The sequence below is a fragment of the Pelodiscus sinensis genome, chromosome 7, assembly GCF_052426305.1.
Source record: "Pelodiscus sinensis isolate ZL-2025 chromosome 7, ASM5242630v1, whole genome shotgun sequence".
Classification (NCBI taxonomy): Eukaryota; Metazoa; Chordata; order Testudines; family Trionychidae; genus Pelodiscus; species Pelodiscus sinensis.
In genome coordinates, this window is record NC_143058.1 from 62,831,638 (window position 1) to 62,847,962 (window position 16,325).

General features: G+C 44.6%; 1 protein-coding gene across 1 annotated transcript in view; it reads right to left on the reverse strand.

Annotated features, from left to right (window-relative positions):
• The window catches only part of ABCA12 (ATP binding cassette subfamily A member 12), a 129,239-nt gene that overhangs the window by 105,575 nt on the left and 7,339 nt on the right, over positions 1 to 16,325 (reverse strand). Inside the window, exons 3-6 of the mRNA XM_075933955.2 lie at positions 7,700 to 7,847; positions 6,067 to 6,155; positions 3,806 to 3,915; positions 2,615 to 2,800 (exon numbers count right to left, since the gene is read on the reverse strand). Coding sequence (XP_075790070.2) covers positions 2,615 to 2,800; positions 3,806 to 3,915; positions 6,067 to 6,155; positions 7,700 to 7,847 — 533 coding nt within the window. The remainder of the gene's footprint in view (positions 1 to 2,614; positions 2,801 to 3,805; positions 3,916 to 6,066; positions 6,156 to 7,699; positions 7,848 to 16,325) is intronic.

Below are 16,325 nucleotides of genomic sequence, written 5' to 3' on the forward strand. Positions count from 1 at the left end.
ACAACCAAAAGAGTCACATTTCACATTCCAAAATAATCTGGAATTCGTACAGAGCATTTTCAATTTTGGTAACCCCAGGATATTTTTGGAAGGGCTTTACCGACTGCATAAAAATCAAAATTGGAAAATATTTTTAAACGTAATAAAATTGTGTGCTGAGTATTCTATTTATTTTGAGCTAGGTTGTACCCTTACAATCCAGCCTCAGCAAAGGATAACACAGCTACAATAACTCAAGAGCACAAGAAGGAACCAAATTGAGGTCACCTGAGGGTAGGTGTACAGGAAGGGACAATGTCAATCGAAGGCATGCAACTCTGGGAATGTGACCAGCATAGCTGGAGTCAACGTACCTTAGATTGAGTTTCTGTGGGGTCTCTACTACAGAGGGTTGACAGGAGAAACTCTCCTATCAACTTCCTTTCTGCCTCTTGTTCCAGTAGAGTACCGGAGTTGATGAAAGAACGAACAGAGGTCAATTTAGCAAGTCTTTACTAGACTTGCTAAATCGACCCCCCAGGGATCGATTGCTGCTGTGTCAATCTCCTGGTAAGTGTAGACCTCCCCTTAAAAGCCACAATTCAGTCCCTGCTCTGTATGGAAGTACGAGGGCCTCGCCCTTTTCCTAGCAAAGCTTACAACCTTCTCTAAAGCCAAAGCTACACTCCTGCTATGTTAATTATTTAGCTGGCATCAATGTACTTTAATTCTAGTGTCCCCACCATCCTGACAGTGGGCGGCCAATGGAAGCAAATGCTCCTGTTGACTTCCCTTATTCCTCACAGGAGCTGGAGTACTGGCCACCGATGGGGGCACCCTCTGAGTTCGATTTAGCAGGTCTTTACTAGACTTGCTAAATTGAACTCCAGAAGATCAATTACGCCAGCATTGATGTTCCCCCTTGTGAAGACATGGCCTAAGCTAGCTCAGGCATATTGATTGGTGCTTTACGGGATTCTGTTTATTCCATAATCCTGTCAGGCAACCTCAACAATCAGTGCAGGAGAAGGAGTAGCAGCCCACTGGCAACTGATTTTCTCCACTTCAGATGTGCAATGCAGGTACGCTGTGTAGGCAAGGAGGCACCGCACACCTTATTCCCCAGCGCAGGGATTCAACAGGGCTTATATCTGACTAATTCTGCACATTATACCTATAGCTGGGTCAATGGATCAAATTCTTCCCAAGTGTAATTATGCCGAAATGAATAGGTTTGCAGCCGGGATTAATTTAACCAGCCTGCCTAAAACCCATTTCAAGAGACTGTTTACACTGTTACAGGACTTGGAATGAGTCCAGCTCTAACTAGTCGTTTTGTTGTGAATGGCTGACGAGCACAGCACGGTGGAATAACTTGTTCTCCTTCATGACATTGCCTGCAGGGATTGCCACCTGAGGACCCAGAACAACGAGATTCTACAGCAGAGCTCATAAAGCAACGAAACTAGGGGAGGTGGTAGGTGATGAAACTGGAACCAAGGGGAGGGCTGAGGAAATACGCCCCCCCCCCCCCAGCAGACCAGGGAGATGCGGAGCTGCTTTTCTCGCCCCGGAGGATGCAGGCGGCGGGACCGCGGCGCGTCTGGGCGGTCCCGCCGCCCGCGTCCTCCGGGGCGAGAAAAGCCCCGTTTGTAAGTACGAATCCGACATAAGTCGGATCCGCGTAACTCGGGGACTGCCTGTACATTGTCCTTCCTCCTCTGGCTGGGGAAACAGCAGTGCAGCAAAGCGCTGCCTGGAGGTTTTTCCCCTGCCTCTCCCATTGGCCGTGATTGTGGCCAATAGGAGCAGCAGGGGGCAGTGCCTAGGAGCAGCAGGGTACATGTGTGTCCCCAGGGACCTGAACCAGGTAAGCATCCCCCTCCCATTGCCCAGACCCCATAACCAGCTCCTGCACCCCGCCTCCCACTCAGACCTTTCGCCTCGATCTCGTTCTCACATCACCCCACCCAGACCCCGCACCCCACTTCACTCCTGCACCCCCTCTTGCTCTGATCCCCAACCCCACTACATGCCTGCACCCTACTTCCCCCCACCCTAATTCCCAGCTGGCTCCAGAACCACCCCCCGCTGCCCATACCCTGCACACCACCACCCACCCAGCTTGTCCACTCCCAGCCCACTCCTGCACCCTACTACTCTCCCAGATCCACCAACCCCCAACTCCCTTCTGTGTCCTTCCCTGCCTTCCAGATCCCACACCCCAAGCCTGATTCCCTGCAGCCACCTCCAACACACTCAACCCCTCGCCAGAGCCTAGGCGGCCACACAAAATCTATTAGCTACTAGCCTGGGCCCCCTCTTGGCTCTGGTGTGTAAGAGGTATGTGGGGAGGGAAGTGTCTTTCTTCTCAGTCTTTGCTTCTCACCTTTGTGCGGCCCCCGACTGATTTTTCTGTGGGTCGTTGGCCCCCAACTCAAAAAAAAGTTCCCTGCCCCATCCTAAGGAATTAGAATGCCAATTCTTTAGGGCAGGGACCATCTTTTGAGTTACTCTTTGAACCGCACCTTGGACAAGGGATCCTGGCCCATGATTATGGCACCAATACAACAGTCCAAAGAATAAGAACAACTCTTAATATTCTTCATGGAGCCCAGAGGTGCTGGCTACTTACCTGAGAGATCTGACTCCTGAACGCTTGGAAAAAGGACTCCAAAAGAGACGTGTTGGTGAAACAAAATGTCCTGTGAATGTGTGCTCCCATGCTTTTCCTGGAGAGATTGGACGAAGCCAGATATGGTGACATGATCTCACAAATAACCATTTTGAGGTTCTCTGGTGAGGAGTCCTGTGTCTGAACCTAAAAGAAAAATCTAACATCAGTAATAATAAAACCAGGATTTTCTTGACAGCGATTTGAATCCAAGCGGCAAGGAATTATGACTGGGGATAATTAATCCAGTCATTTAGCCCTGCTCCCTCAAACATTTATGCACATACTTAATTTTATACATGTGAATGGTGCCACCAACTTCTCTGGGCCTATTCAGATGCAGGAAATTAAGCACACGACTGAAGCCATAATATAAAAACATTCAACATATTTTATAATTTATCAATTAAAATCCAGAACATAGTGTTGTACATTAAGACCATGTCTATGCTACGCGGAAGATCGATGACAACAGAGTCGATCTTCTGGGGTTCGAACTAGCGGGTCTAGTGAACACCCGCTAATTCGAACTGAGAGGATGCCACCATCAACACCGATAATCCTGCTCCTCACGAGGAATAAGTGAAGTCCACAGGCGTGTGTGCTCCCATTGACCGACTGCTGTGTAGATAGCACGAAAACACAATTTAAGATACATTGATCCAGCTACATAATTAACCTAGCTGGAGTTGCGTATCTTAAGTCGACTTTCCCCTTCAGTGTAGACCATGCCTAACTGACACAAAGCTCATGTCCATAAACATGTGACAGAGGATACACGTTTTAGCTCATGGAGTGCCCTTGCTTCGAATAAAATAGAGAAATTCTGTTCTAGAATATCGGGGTATTCCTGCTGTTATCTGGAAATCTGCAAAGTGGCAAAAAAATTTGGATCTCTCACAACACTTGCTGGTTGTGCATTGAGGAAAACTAAATTTCCCACAGCCAATTAACAACCCACCCCGCACAACTATCTTTCCTCTCCTAAAATAAAATATGTGTACAAATTAGGAGGACAACTTGTCAGCTGCCATAATTCAACTGGGATCAATTCACGTCAGTGGTGAGTTGGGGCCCATTCTGCTTAAACTCTGCTCTTTAAATGAAAACAAATTCACTCCATGTCACTGTAAGCACAGGTGCAAAAATTACCTTCCCAAAACTTAGAATTTTGTTGAGCATATTTATTCTGGAGGTCGAGTTGGATGGTGATGAAATATCTTCCAAGGTTTTTTCCAAGTTCGCTATTGAATCCGATAATGCTGTAATAATGAGAATTTTCAAACATTATATTCACTCTTCTCTCACAAATAAGGCCATAACTTTTAACTTTTTAAATAAATCAACATATCCAATAGCACAGCTAGCAATCCTACATCTTTGCTTGTATGATCACTACTAGGGCTGGGTGAAAAAGAGATTTCCCATTGTACAAAAATTGTAGCGCTATCAAAGCATTTCTCCTCCCAAATTGGCACAAAAAGTAATACATATTTGTTGTGAACCAACGTTTTTTGTAAAAAACATCAGTTTTGGTCACTCTCCAAAGATTTCATTTTGATCGCTTTGGAATGTTTTGTTTTGATTTTGAATGTTACGAATAATTTTTTTATAATAATGAACTCAAATGTAAAACAAAAATTAATTTCAAACCAATAAAGCAGAACTTTGTGTTTGACAAAATGTTTTGTTTCGACATTTTTTGAGTCTCATGACCTTTATTTTCAAAAAAATTGGATCTTGAAATATGGATTGAAACCAATCTATTTCTATAATATTTGGGTTTCAACAGTGGCATTTTCTCATGGAAATTGTTTCCCAAAAAGCTCTTGTCACTACTCTGGCTTCAAAGATGCATGTCAATATCAAATATGTAAGGAATTTATCAGCTCTAATGAAATCCTAAATGTCATGTTTTCCTTTTGCAACCTTTTAAAAAACTCATCCCTTTTATTGAGTCTTCACCTTCACCTTGGCCTTACAATGTAATGAAGGTCAGACTGGGACTGTGATTGGATGGGACAGCTCTACGGAATGCCAAAGTACTGCAAGAAGCGATCTCAATGATTCACCGGGTGGCAGTGTTTATTCTGAGCCAGCTTCAGTGTGTTTACGCTGCACACCCTCTACTGAGGTAAATCGGCATTGAAGTCAACAGTCTCAGAACTATTTGTATACATTCACGTGTTCCCAACATTCTAAGAATTACTTGTATGCATTCACGTGTTCTCAACATTCTAAGAATTACTTGTATACATTCACGTATTTGTTGAAATCAATGCAGTTATTATGCCAATTTACATCTGACCTGTAATCTTTTCAATGAGGTGTAAAACTTAAATTCTCCTGACCACCTGTGGTCAGTAGAGCTGTGTGAATGCTGCAAAACAAAGCCCCTCAATATTCATCTAAATATTTTTATGAATCTCTTTTGCATTTTCATCCACTTGTGTCCTGTTCTCCAACTATTCTAACCAATGAGTTAACTAGCAGGAATCGAATGGAAATAATGAGTACGTAATACATGTTACAGAATATGAACTGTGAATTCATACTTTGAGAATCAAGTTCCCATAACTTAATTAATCCCCATCTTTAATGTCTAGGAAACCCCGGGTATAATGCTGAATGAATGAGCTACAGAGAAAGGATTATTCCCAGGAATTTATCAGCTGAAGAATTGAAGAAGAAATGTGCAAAAAATTGTTTGTGGAGGAATTATGAACAGGGAAAAGCCAATATTAGTTACATGCATATTTGTTTATGAAACAGCTGAGCACCAAATATCTCATGGAATTCCTTTGAAGAAAATGCTTGTGTTCTAGCCACATTCTAACACTGTATGTGGGTTCAGGGAGGGCTTAAGGTCTTACCCCCTAAGGCAGTGTTTCTTAAACTTTGTTCCATGGTACATCAGTGTGCCGTGAGGCAGTCAGAGGTATGCCATGGAGAACAACACAGTTCAAAATGGCTGCTCTTAAAGGGGCAGGTGATCTTTTTTTCTCAATAACTTTCCCCTCACCCCTTTTTTCTGCTCAATAACTTTCCCCCGTCCCTTTTCCCCCTCAATCTTTTTTTTTTCCTCAACAAAAAATTCTTGGTGTTCCTCATAAAAAAAATGATTGTTTGGTGTACTTCCTCGGTCTTAAAAAGTTTAAGAGACACTGCCCTAAGGGATTAAGAAATGTTTGAGCTTTGTAAAGATGTTTATTTGTGATCATTCCCACCAGTTTAATATAATAGCACTAATACACTCAAGCGGCCATAGAGAACATATCAATCATTTCAACAGCGCTCTTCAAGAAATCATGTCTCTGCCAGGAGAGCTTTAAAAGATGAACCTTTGAAAGATTAGACCTTTTCATGCAACACACTGAGAACTCTCTAAGCATGAACAGAATTGAATAACCTACCTCGTGAAGCATTCCTGTTTTTTGGAACCTTGGCACTAGGCGGTGATGGATGGACGGCCTCCCCCAAGTTAGATGATCTTTTCTCCTTTCTGATACAAAGGAAGAGACAAGATCAGTCACTCCACAGATAGGTGCTTAAAACTGAACGGATGCTAAATCAGAAATGAGGTACAGTTGGAGTTGACTTTCAGGAGTGATAAAGGGGTTTGATTCATGTCTACTTCTGAATCCTGGCTCATTCCCACTTGGAACGAACCCCCAAAACTCTGAAACTCTCAGTGGAAACTCTCAGTCTCACATGGGTCCAGGGGCAGACTGAGGTCACCTGAGGTGCTCAGAGGAAGCTGGAAGCCATAAGAATTCCACTCCATTACTGCCTGCCAGGCAAGCTGCAGAGGAACCAAGAAGCTCAGGAGATTAGGAGCTAGAGTTCTTAGTGCTTCCAGGTTCTCTGCCACCAAGGAGCTGGGCAGGCAAGAGAACCAGACAGGTTTTAGAAACAAGACAGGCAGGAGTCCATCGGTTCCATCGCAACTTCAACCAAACCCAACCATCCTTATGAAATGTCCCAGCCGAGCTTTTCCGACCAGCTCTACTGTCTCGGCTAAAAACATTTTAGTTCAAGAACAGTCGCCAAGGGTACATCTACCGTGCTCTGCCCATTTCCTGAGCACGTGTTCTTCACACGGTGCACCCGCCAAGTTGCTGGCTCCGGTTTCCCGGAGTGTACAGACCCAACTGATGGCTCTGCTGGATACATGGGATGGGCAGTCATGTTGTCCCATAGCACACCAAGGACAAACAGCTAGAAAGGGTACATCTGGAAAATGCATTGGGAAGCCGGGGGCAGGCCGGTCTGACTCTGGCCTACGTAGGACCGTAGAGATGCACCAGCATAGGTGTGCGATCAGGGTTTAGAAGTTCAGCACGAACGCTCAAGCACAGGCGTGGAAGCACTGAGCCTGCCGACTCGTGCTCCATGACCCAGGCTTACACTGCAGCGTAGACCCATTCTTACCCAGCGTTTGTACAATGCCGGGCACAGTGGCTCCCTGCTCTTGGCTGGGGCCAACAGAAATGATGGCATTCTCTCTAACGCATGCATTTGGCCTATCGTTGCAGTTGCTTTGATATGGTTTCTGCTGGTTTCAATGAAACAACGGATCATCTATAGCATCTGGCCCACCCATGCCAGGTGATAGGTCATTCTGCCATGCTGGCAGCTGCAATTTACCCTCATTTAGGACTCAAAGGAATATTGACAAAGCATGAACGTACAGAGGTTCCACTAAGCAAAATATTAACCCCTCCAGTGGGAACCTATCCCACCCCTTTATTTCTCTGACAACCTTCCTTCAGCCACTCTTGTGTGAGTATGTTGAAGATCAGAAGATTTTCTGATGGTTGGAAAGCATCAGGGAATTGAAATGTGGCTGTCAGATCCCTCTATGCTTATTTTCACAGAAACATTTTGGAAATGCCCAGAGGGCAATTTGCCCATTGTTACACAGGTTTCTAAAGCACTGTACCCGCAAGAATTGCTCCATCACTCGTGGAGAGGCATGCCCAAAACAGCACGCCTGTATGTCCTGTACGTCCAGGCTATACGCTCCCTGGATTCTGACCCCCTTACCGTCTGATTGGGGAGCTGCCAAGGAGTCTTGGTAGCAGATCTTCTGGTGTGTACGGCGTGGCCTTGCACTTGGCATCTGAGTCGCAGAGCACGGTTTGTAGGAAGGGGAACAAACCGGCACTGGGGAGGTTCCGAGGCGCTAGATAACCTGGAAAAAGAAAAAAAATCTCATTCCTATCACGCGGTGATTGGATTGTGGATTCCTATAATTGGATTGCATCCAATTCTGGGCCCCCATTTCAGAAAGAATGTGGATGCATTGGAAAGGGTCCAGCAGAGGGCAAGAAAAATGATCAGGGGGCTGAAGCACATGACCTACGAGGAGAGGCTGAGGGATTTGGGATTGTTTGGTCTGCGGAGAATAGTGAGGGGGGAGTTGATAGCAGCCTGCAACTACCTGAAGGGGGGTTGCAAAGAGGATGGAGAGAGGCTGTTCTCAGTAGTGACAGATGGCAGAATGAGGAGCAATGGGCTCACGTTGCAGTGGAGGTGCTCTAGGTCGGATATTAGGAAAAACTATTTCCCTAGGCGGGTGGGGAAGCACTGGGATGGGTTCCCTAGGGAGGTGGTGGAATCGCCATCCCTAGAGGTTTTTTAAGACTTAACAAAGCCCTGGCTGGGATGATTGAGCTGGCGAGAGCGTGTTACAGGACCCGGCTATGATGATCCGCAGAGGATAGGAGTTGATCTGGCCCCCTTGACAGAGCGTTGGCCCTGCAACTCAGGTAAGTCACAGCAGCTGCAAGGTGCAGGCGAGGGGTATCAAAGGACTATACTGTGTCCCAGAACAGCTGCAGTGTGCGATGCAGCTGCCATGCCCAGACGTTGCCCCAGCACGCCTTGGGCAGGTCCGCTCTCTACTCGGGGGTTGCAAGGATCACGAACAGACCTATAGAGCTCTGGCACTGTGGGCATGGCCTCTTTATGCCAGCATGCGATGCTTCCTGGGTCACTCCACATCTCTCTGAGAGCACCCCGCTAGCGGTCGCCTTTCTCGGGAGCGACTCTGGCCATCCTGCCGCTCCCAGACCAGGCCTTGTCCTCTGAGATTGGCCCTGATTCCCAGCAGATCTGACGTCCGTTCAGTACCCACTTCCCCTCTGGGCAATATCCATGGGGTAACCAGCAACACAACTGCCTTGTTCCAGGCAAGCATTATTTATTTGGGGCAAAAGCATTAGAGAAACAGACCTTAAAACAACAGCAACTTCAGGAGGGCATCTAGTCTAGTCCTGCCCAAACTGGACCAATCCCAGCTTTGTCAAGCCAGGACTTAAAAACCTCTAGGGATGGAGATTCCGCCACCTCCGTAGGTAATCCATTCCAGTGCTTCACCACCCGCCTAGTGAAATAAATTTTTCTAATAGCCAGCCCAAACCTCCCCCACTGCTACTTGAGACCATTGCTCTTCATTCTTTCATCTGTCCCCACTGAGAACACCCTGTGTCCGTGTTTCCGTGTAGTTGAAGGCTGCTATCAAAACGCCTCTCCCTCCTTCTTCTCTTCAGAAGAATAAACAAGTCCAATTCCTGCAGACGCTTCCCAAAAGTCATGTGCCCCAGACCCATAATTATTTTCCTTATCCTCCATTAGACTCTCTCCAATTTGTCTTTTATCTTTTTTTACTCAATTTTCATCTTTTAAATTAGACATCAGATGGAAATCGGTCTTTGCTAGCAATGAAACCCAGCACATGCACACCCCTCTGGATGAAAAGCACGTTCCCTCTCTACAAACATGATAGGTTTCTTAATTCATTCCTAACTGTTAAAGAAAAGTTAAAAAAAAAAATCCCAACCAAACAAAACTCACACCACAATGAGCTGCAGATCTACAATTGAATAGATCTACTTCATGACTACATCTAGACTGGCATGATTTTCCACAAATGCTTTTAACAGAAAAGTTTTTCCGTTGAAAGCATTTGCGGAAAAGTGTCTAGATTGGCACAGACGCTTTTCCACAAAAGCACTTTTTGCGGAAAAGCGTCCGTGCCAATCTAGACGCGGTTTTGTGCAAGAAAGCCCCGATCGCCATTTTCGCGATTGGGGCTTTTTTGTGCAAAACAATACCGCGTTGTCTACACTGGCCCTCTTGCGCAAAAGCATTTGCGCAAGATGGCTTTTGCCCGAACAGGAGCAGCACAGTATTTCCGCTAGAACACTGACAATCTTAAATGAGATCGTCAGTGTTCTTGCGGAAATTCAAGTGGCCAGTGTAGACAGCTGGCAAGATTTTCCGCAAAAGCAGCTGCTTTTGCGGAAAAACTTGCCAGTCTAGATGCAACCCATCAGAGTTGGCTTCTGCCCCCATATAGAGACGTATTAGGCACATCTGCAGCTCCTGTAAATCTGCATGACTTCATTATAGTCATGATTGAGAGTTGCACTGTAAATTCCAACATTTTGACACTTGTTTTCATTCCAAAGTGGAATAAAAAGTCAAAATTTTGAAATGCCCTGCAGAATGGAAATTCAAAAATAATAGATTAAGAACCATCAAAATGTTTCATTTTGATAGAATAAAAAGACTTTGAGTCTAATGAAGCATTATAAATTATTATCATGTATCTATAAAACATTACAATTAATATTTGAATGTGCTATAAAAGCTTAATCAAACTATCTTGAAAAAAGACTTTTCTACCTTCTCAAAATGAAATGTTTTGACATTCTTAAAACAGCAATGTCTAAATGGTTCATTCTGACATTTTTTCCACCCAAAATTGTGTCCAAAAAAATCAATATGTCCCCCATGAAAGGTTTTGGCTTTGACACAACCACATTTTCTGATGAAAAACTGTTCCATCAAAAATTTTCAACCCATTCTACTTGACGGAAGCCCCTAAAGCTACATTGATTTGAACCAGATGAAGATTTGCCCTGCTGATTTCGAGGGGGCTTTCAATGAGTATTGGGGTCCTCTTGAAGGATTGGGTCCCAGAGAAATACAGCCAAGATCCCTGATATGCAGACACGCAGACCTCAATTTGACCTTCAATCAGTTCGTAACTGGGCGGTTACATTCAAGTCATGCATTTCTGTTGTTGTGGCCTCTCTACACTCTCTTGTTTTATATTCACCATCCCTGTTTGGATCAGGATGCTGGAATGTGAAATATAATGAAAGAAATGTAAAACATCAACGTTTTCAATGGTAATGGAGTAGGATCAAAATCCTTATTTTATCTGAACCTGTAAACCCATCTCTAGTATCAGCTTGGAATCATCAGCTGGTCCAGATGAGTCAAGATTGGAATCTTGCCAAATTAAAGGCAGAATGAAAATGAGGTTTCAATTTGCTTCATTACAATCATGAGGGCCAGACACTAAATAAGATCCAGAATTCCCTAAAGTTTGAGGTTTTCATATCTAGTGTCGTGGTGCAGGCCTCATGTATGGGAAAAATCTGCATGAAGGTGCACAAAATCAAGGAGAAAGTTAAATGAACACCTTCTATCCTTAGAAAAATATTTCACTCTTGCTCTGGGTAGAAGACTGAGGTTGTTCCTTTTACCAAAACTCATTTACTTCTCCCTCCTTTATTTATACTGGATGGCGAGGCATTATCCCCATGTTATCAACATGGGGCAAAGAGTCATGTTAAAATATTGACCAGCCCCGTAACGACTATGTGACCTTTAGGGTGAATCTACACAGCACCGTAACTTGAATAAGTTATGCAATTTGAGCTGAGCAAATTGTGTATCTTGTTTCGATGCTATTTCAAAATAGCTTATTTTGTCATTTGGCACTGTCTCCACAGCACCAAATTTTGAAATAAAGCGCTATTCCGAAACGTCCCTTACTCCTCGTAGAATGAAGTTTACAGGGACATCGGAATAGCGAGCCCAAAATAACAGGCTTGCTTTGAAGATGCGGGATAGCTATTTCGGGATACTCCAGTAACCTGAAATAGCATTGCAGAGTAAACCCCTTAAGGACTACTGCCTGAAGAGAGTGACTGGCATCTCTCCAAAGCGTAAGCTCTGACACCAGATATACATATTAAAAAAATCAAACGCCTTCAGAATTATCTGCTCAATGATCCAATAACTAGCTGGCCCATCCCTCGCTCTCTGAGACTGAGAAGATATTACGCATGAACAGAGGGGAAAGGATCTAATTGAAAAGGATTACCAGTTTTCCTCTGCTGACAGCAATGTGATTGATTGTGACACACTGATAACCGAGTTGTTGGCAACTCTCTGAAAGCCAGGCCTGAACTTGCCCAGGGAAATGGGGCAGGCAGCACCTACTCATTAGAGGTTGAAAATTGACTTCATTGGGAGCAAAGGGAGGTCGGTGCTGACTGCTTTTGGAAATCCTCCTCTACGGTTTGCTCCCTTCATTTTCACAGCCACACAGATATCAGTGCGGTCAGTGGCCAGTTGGCTCCCACTTAGTCTTCTGCCTGAGCATTCAGTCTGTGGAAAGCCTCGCCCGAACCATTCATAGTTGTGAGCTTAGTCTGGCTCCTAATGGGCAGGTCTCCACATTGTCCCCACAATCAATACTCATAGGCAGCCTGTCCTACAGAGAGGCCAGTTCTCAGCTCCATAGTTTTGTATCTGCAAGGATTGAAGAGAAGGAAACCTGCAGCCCTGAACTAGCTCCTTAAAAACACATGGTGGCAGCTACCACATTCTTTCATGGGAGAACATGGGATAATATTCTGAAAACTCAAAACAAGGCTTCTAAAATATCCAGATCCCAATTCCCAGGTTCAGATGAACTGTGCTTGGCAAGGGAACAGGGCTGGGAAGCAAAGACCCTCTCCCTCTTGTTTAGTTTCTCCCCTTTATATGCCCTTTGCTCAAGGTGGGAATTCTTTGTGCTCAGTTCAAATTTTTCTCATCTAGCATGGAAAAGTATCAGATCCAAAATGGGTTCTAGCAGCAGGTGGCCTGGTTACATGTCTTTGAAGGACCAATCACTGTTTGGACTTACCAAACTAACAAAACCTTTCACAGGTCATTGGCTTGATCACCAAGTATCACTAAAGTATCACTAATGGCTGTTATTAGACTACCTGGAATATTAAAACAGGTTCCGGCTTAATATTTCTAACTTCACATATAGGAAAGATACATGCACAAAAATAGAATACACACATTCAGGGGATCTTGAATGATAGGTTACATGACCTGTTTTGCATAAAGTGTCTTTGAGTTATGCATATTCATAAGCCAATTTTCATAAAGTATGGAGGTCCCCATGACTCATCTTCACTTTCTTGAGTGTCTCCAGTAGACAAGCCCTCAGAGATCTCCCCACTCAAGTTGGATCATGCGGTATATTGAAAATTGGGTTAAAATTACAAGCTATTACTGTAAGTGTAAGGGGTTTCTTGGTCCTACTTGCAGGCTAAGGACTCCTGTAGAAAAGCATGCAGTCTGTGTCTTCAGAAGCCAGTCTGTGAAGAAGCTAGCCTAGACTAAGGTAGGGTGAGTTGTGCCTCCCTTCCTTATGGGGCAACCTGCTTTCTCTCTCTCTTTTTGTGTCCTTGGGTATATATGGGTTCTGGATTCTAAGAAATAAAATAGTGTTACACGGCAACAACTTCCTCTCTCAGGCAACGGGATCAAAGCAGAACTTTCCTAGCCCAAATCTCCATGGCATTGCAGCCTTTCCAAATCAAAAACCTAGCCCTGAATAGACGGCAACACCTCCATGCTTATAGGCTAGGCAAGCCAGAATACTACAAGCCTGCCCTAACATACCGCCTTGCAAAGTTCCACGGGCATTTGAATGTGATTGGTTCACATGCTGCTCAGAAGAGAGCCTGAAAAACCAATAAGAGAAGAGGGCAGAACAAACCCCAAAATAGTCTGATCACAGAACGGAGAACTGTGTGAATGAAATTTATGAATCTTGTACAAGAAGAACACTACACAGGTGGAACAAAGGAAAAATGGAAGCTTTACAGAGTAACAAATAACTATATCATCCACAAACGGGATTAATTTGTCCACCTATTTCACAGGAGTGGTGTAAGGGTCAATTATAGAAATTTGCCCTGCACGAGAAGTACTAATTATTGTTTTACTGTTAATATTGATTATACTGTTGAAAAGTGCTACAAGACCTAGATATTACAGTATTACAATGTGGCATTAAAATAATAAACATTAATAATACCTTGTTCTTAGATTTGGCTACTGGTGGGATCATGTTTCTCTCTGCACTGATCCAGGATTATAACCATCACAAATCAGGTCATGCTGGTTATTGGGACCTAGTGTAAACCCTTCAAGGGCAGGGAGAAGACCATTCTAGATGGAGGGCCATGAAATGCGGAACTCCTTAAGGGCAGAAATGATCTACACGCTTCTCATATTAACAGCGCCCAGTGCATGGTTCTGCTCTCTGCACAAGCCTTTGCTATGCGACGCAAGCAGTGAATTGTAGAATCCTCGATTTCTAGAATGGGGGGGCACATCTACACAGCAGGGCAAAAGTCGAATTAAGCTACACAACTTCAGCTGCGTCAATTGCGTAGTGAAAGTCGAATTTAGCTTAAATTCTGCTTTTGGCGCTGTCGACACAACAGCAAGTCCAAGGAAGAGCACTCTTCCTCTGACTTCCCTCCTTGTGGAATGAGGGGTACAGGAGTTGGCATACGAAGTCCTCCAGCTTGCCATTATTTCAAAATAATGGCTTGCTGTGTAGACATACCCAAAGGGACCTCGAGAGGTCAAGTCCCCTGCCCTCACAGCAGGACCAAACATCATCTAGCTCATCCCTGACAGGTGTCTATCCAACCTGCTCTTAAATATCTCCAGTGATGGTGATTCCACAACCTCCCTGGGCAACTGATTCCAGTGTTTAACCACCCTGACAGGTAGGAAGTTTTTCCTATTATCCAACCTAAACGTCCCTTGCTACAATTTAAGCCCTTTGCTTCTTGTCCTGTCCTCAGAGGCCAAGGGGAAAAGTTTTTCTCCCTCCTCGTTATAACACCCTTTCAGGTACTTGAAAGCTGATATCAGATCCTGCTATGAGGGCAGGGGACTAGACTCAATCACCTCTCGAGGTCCCTTCCAATTCTAGTGTTCTATGATTCTATGTCCCCTCTCCGTCCTTTTCTTTTCCAAACTAAACAAGCCCAGTTCTTTTAGTCTTCCCTCCTAGCCTGTGTTTTCTAGCCCTTTAGAAGAAATCCAGTGACATCTCCTTTGCAAACTATCCAGCATAATTCCTCAGAAAGTCCATGTCTTTGGAAGAGCAACAATTATGGTCTAATTGGAGGGCACTGATGCTTCTGCCAGTTCACATACTTGGCATTACAGCGAGGGTGGCACTGGAACTGGCCAGTCCCTGAAGAATAGCAAACAATTGTCTGAATCTGGCTGTTGTTTTCAAGACATCCTGCAGTGGATGGAAGATGGGAACCAGTTTACTAGGGAGAGCATTTGCTGAGAATAGAAAGATGTGGGAGAGGGGAGTAACAGAGAAGGCGGCGAAGGAGTAGAATAAAAAGGTGGGGAAAGAAGGATCGGATGGTGTGGTGGGGTAGGGTAAATACCATCCAGGCCTAGGAATTTAATTTATGTTTCTCAGCGGACAGTGTGGGTTGAGCCCTTAGGGATAGATTGTATCTTGTACACATTCTCAGCACTTGTAAAATCATCTGGGTTGCCTGTATGGTGCAGACTGATGGTTTTTTCCATTGTCACTTGAGCAACTAGTTCATTTTTCCACTCCAAGGGTGAATATTTGATTAGATACCACAAATAATGTACCCAACGCATTTCCGCTCTTTTTCTGTTGCTAAAATATCTGTGAATGGCATATTCATTATTATTGGCACTGTTGTTGCAGAGAGAAGCATCGGTCTGTGCTAGGCCCTGTACATATGTGCAGTAAAAAGACATTCCCTGCTCCAAAGATCTCACAGTCTATTCATTACTAAACATCCGTCACTGAGAGTATGTCTAGACTACATGGCTCCATCGAAGGAGCCATGTAGATTTGTTGTTTTGGCAAAGGCAAATGAAGCTGCAATTTAAATGATCACGGCTTCATTTACATTTACATGGCTGCCGCGCTGAGCCGACAAACAGCTGATCAGCTGTTTGTTCGCTCAGCGCGCTAGTCTGGATGCTCCCCTGCCGACATCAAAGCCCTTTGTCGGCAGCCCCGGTAAACCTCATCCCATGAGGAATAACGGGGCTGCCGACAAAGGGCTTTGATGTCGGCAGGGGAGCGTCCAGACTAGCGCGCTGAGCGGACAAACAGCTGATGAGCTGTTTGTCGGCTCAGCGCAGCAGCCATGTAAATTTAAATGAAGCCGCGATCATTTAAATCGCAGCTTCATTTGCCTTTGCCTATGTGTCTAATCTACATGCCTCTGACGACAGAGGCATGTAGTCTAGACACAGCCTGAGAGTATGTCTAGACTACATGCCTCTGTTACCAGAGGCATGTAAATTAGACTACCCAACATAGTCAATGAAGAGGAGATTTAAATATCCTTGGCTTTGTTAAAATGAAAATGGCCACCACGCTGTGCCGGATCAGCTGATTGTCGGCACAGCGCGATAGTCAAGACACAGATCGGTTGACAGGGGAAGCCTTTGTCAATCACTCCTGTAAACCTTGTTTCACGAAGCATAAGGGAGCGGT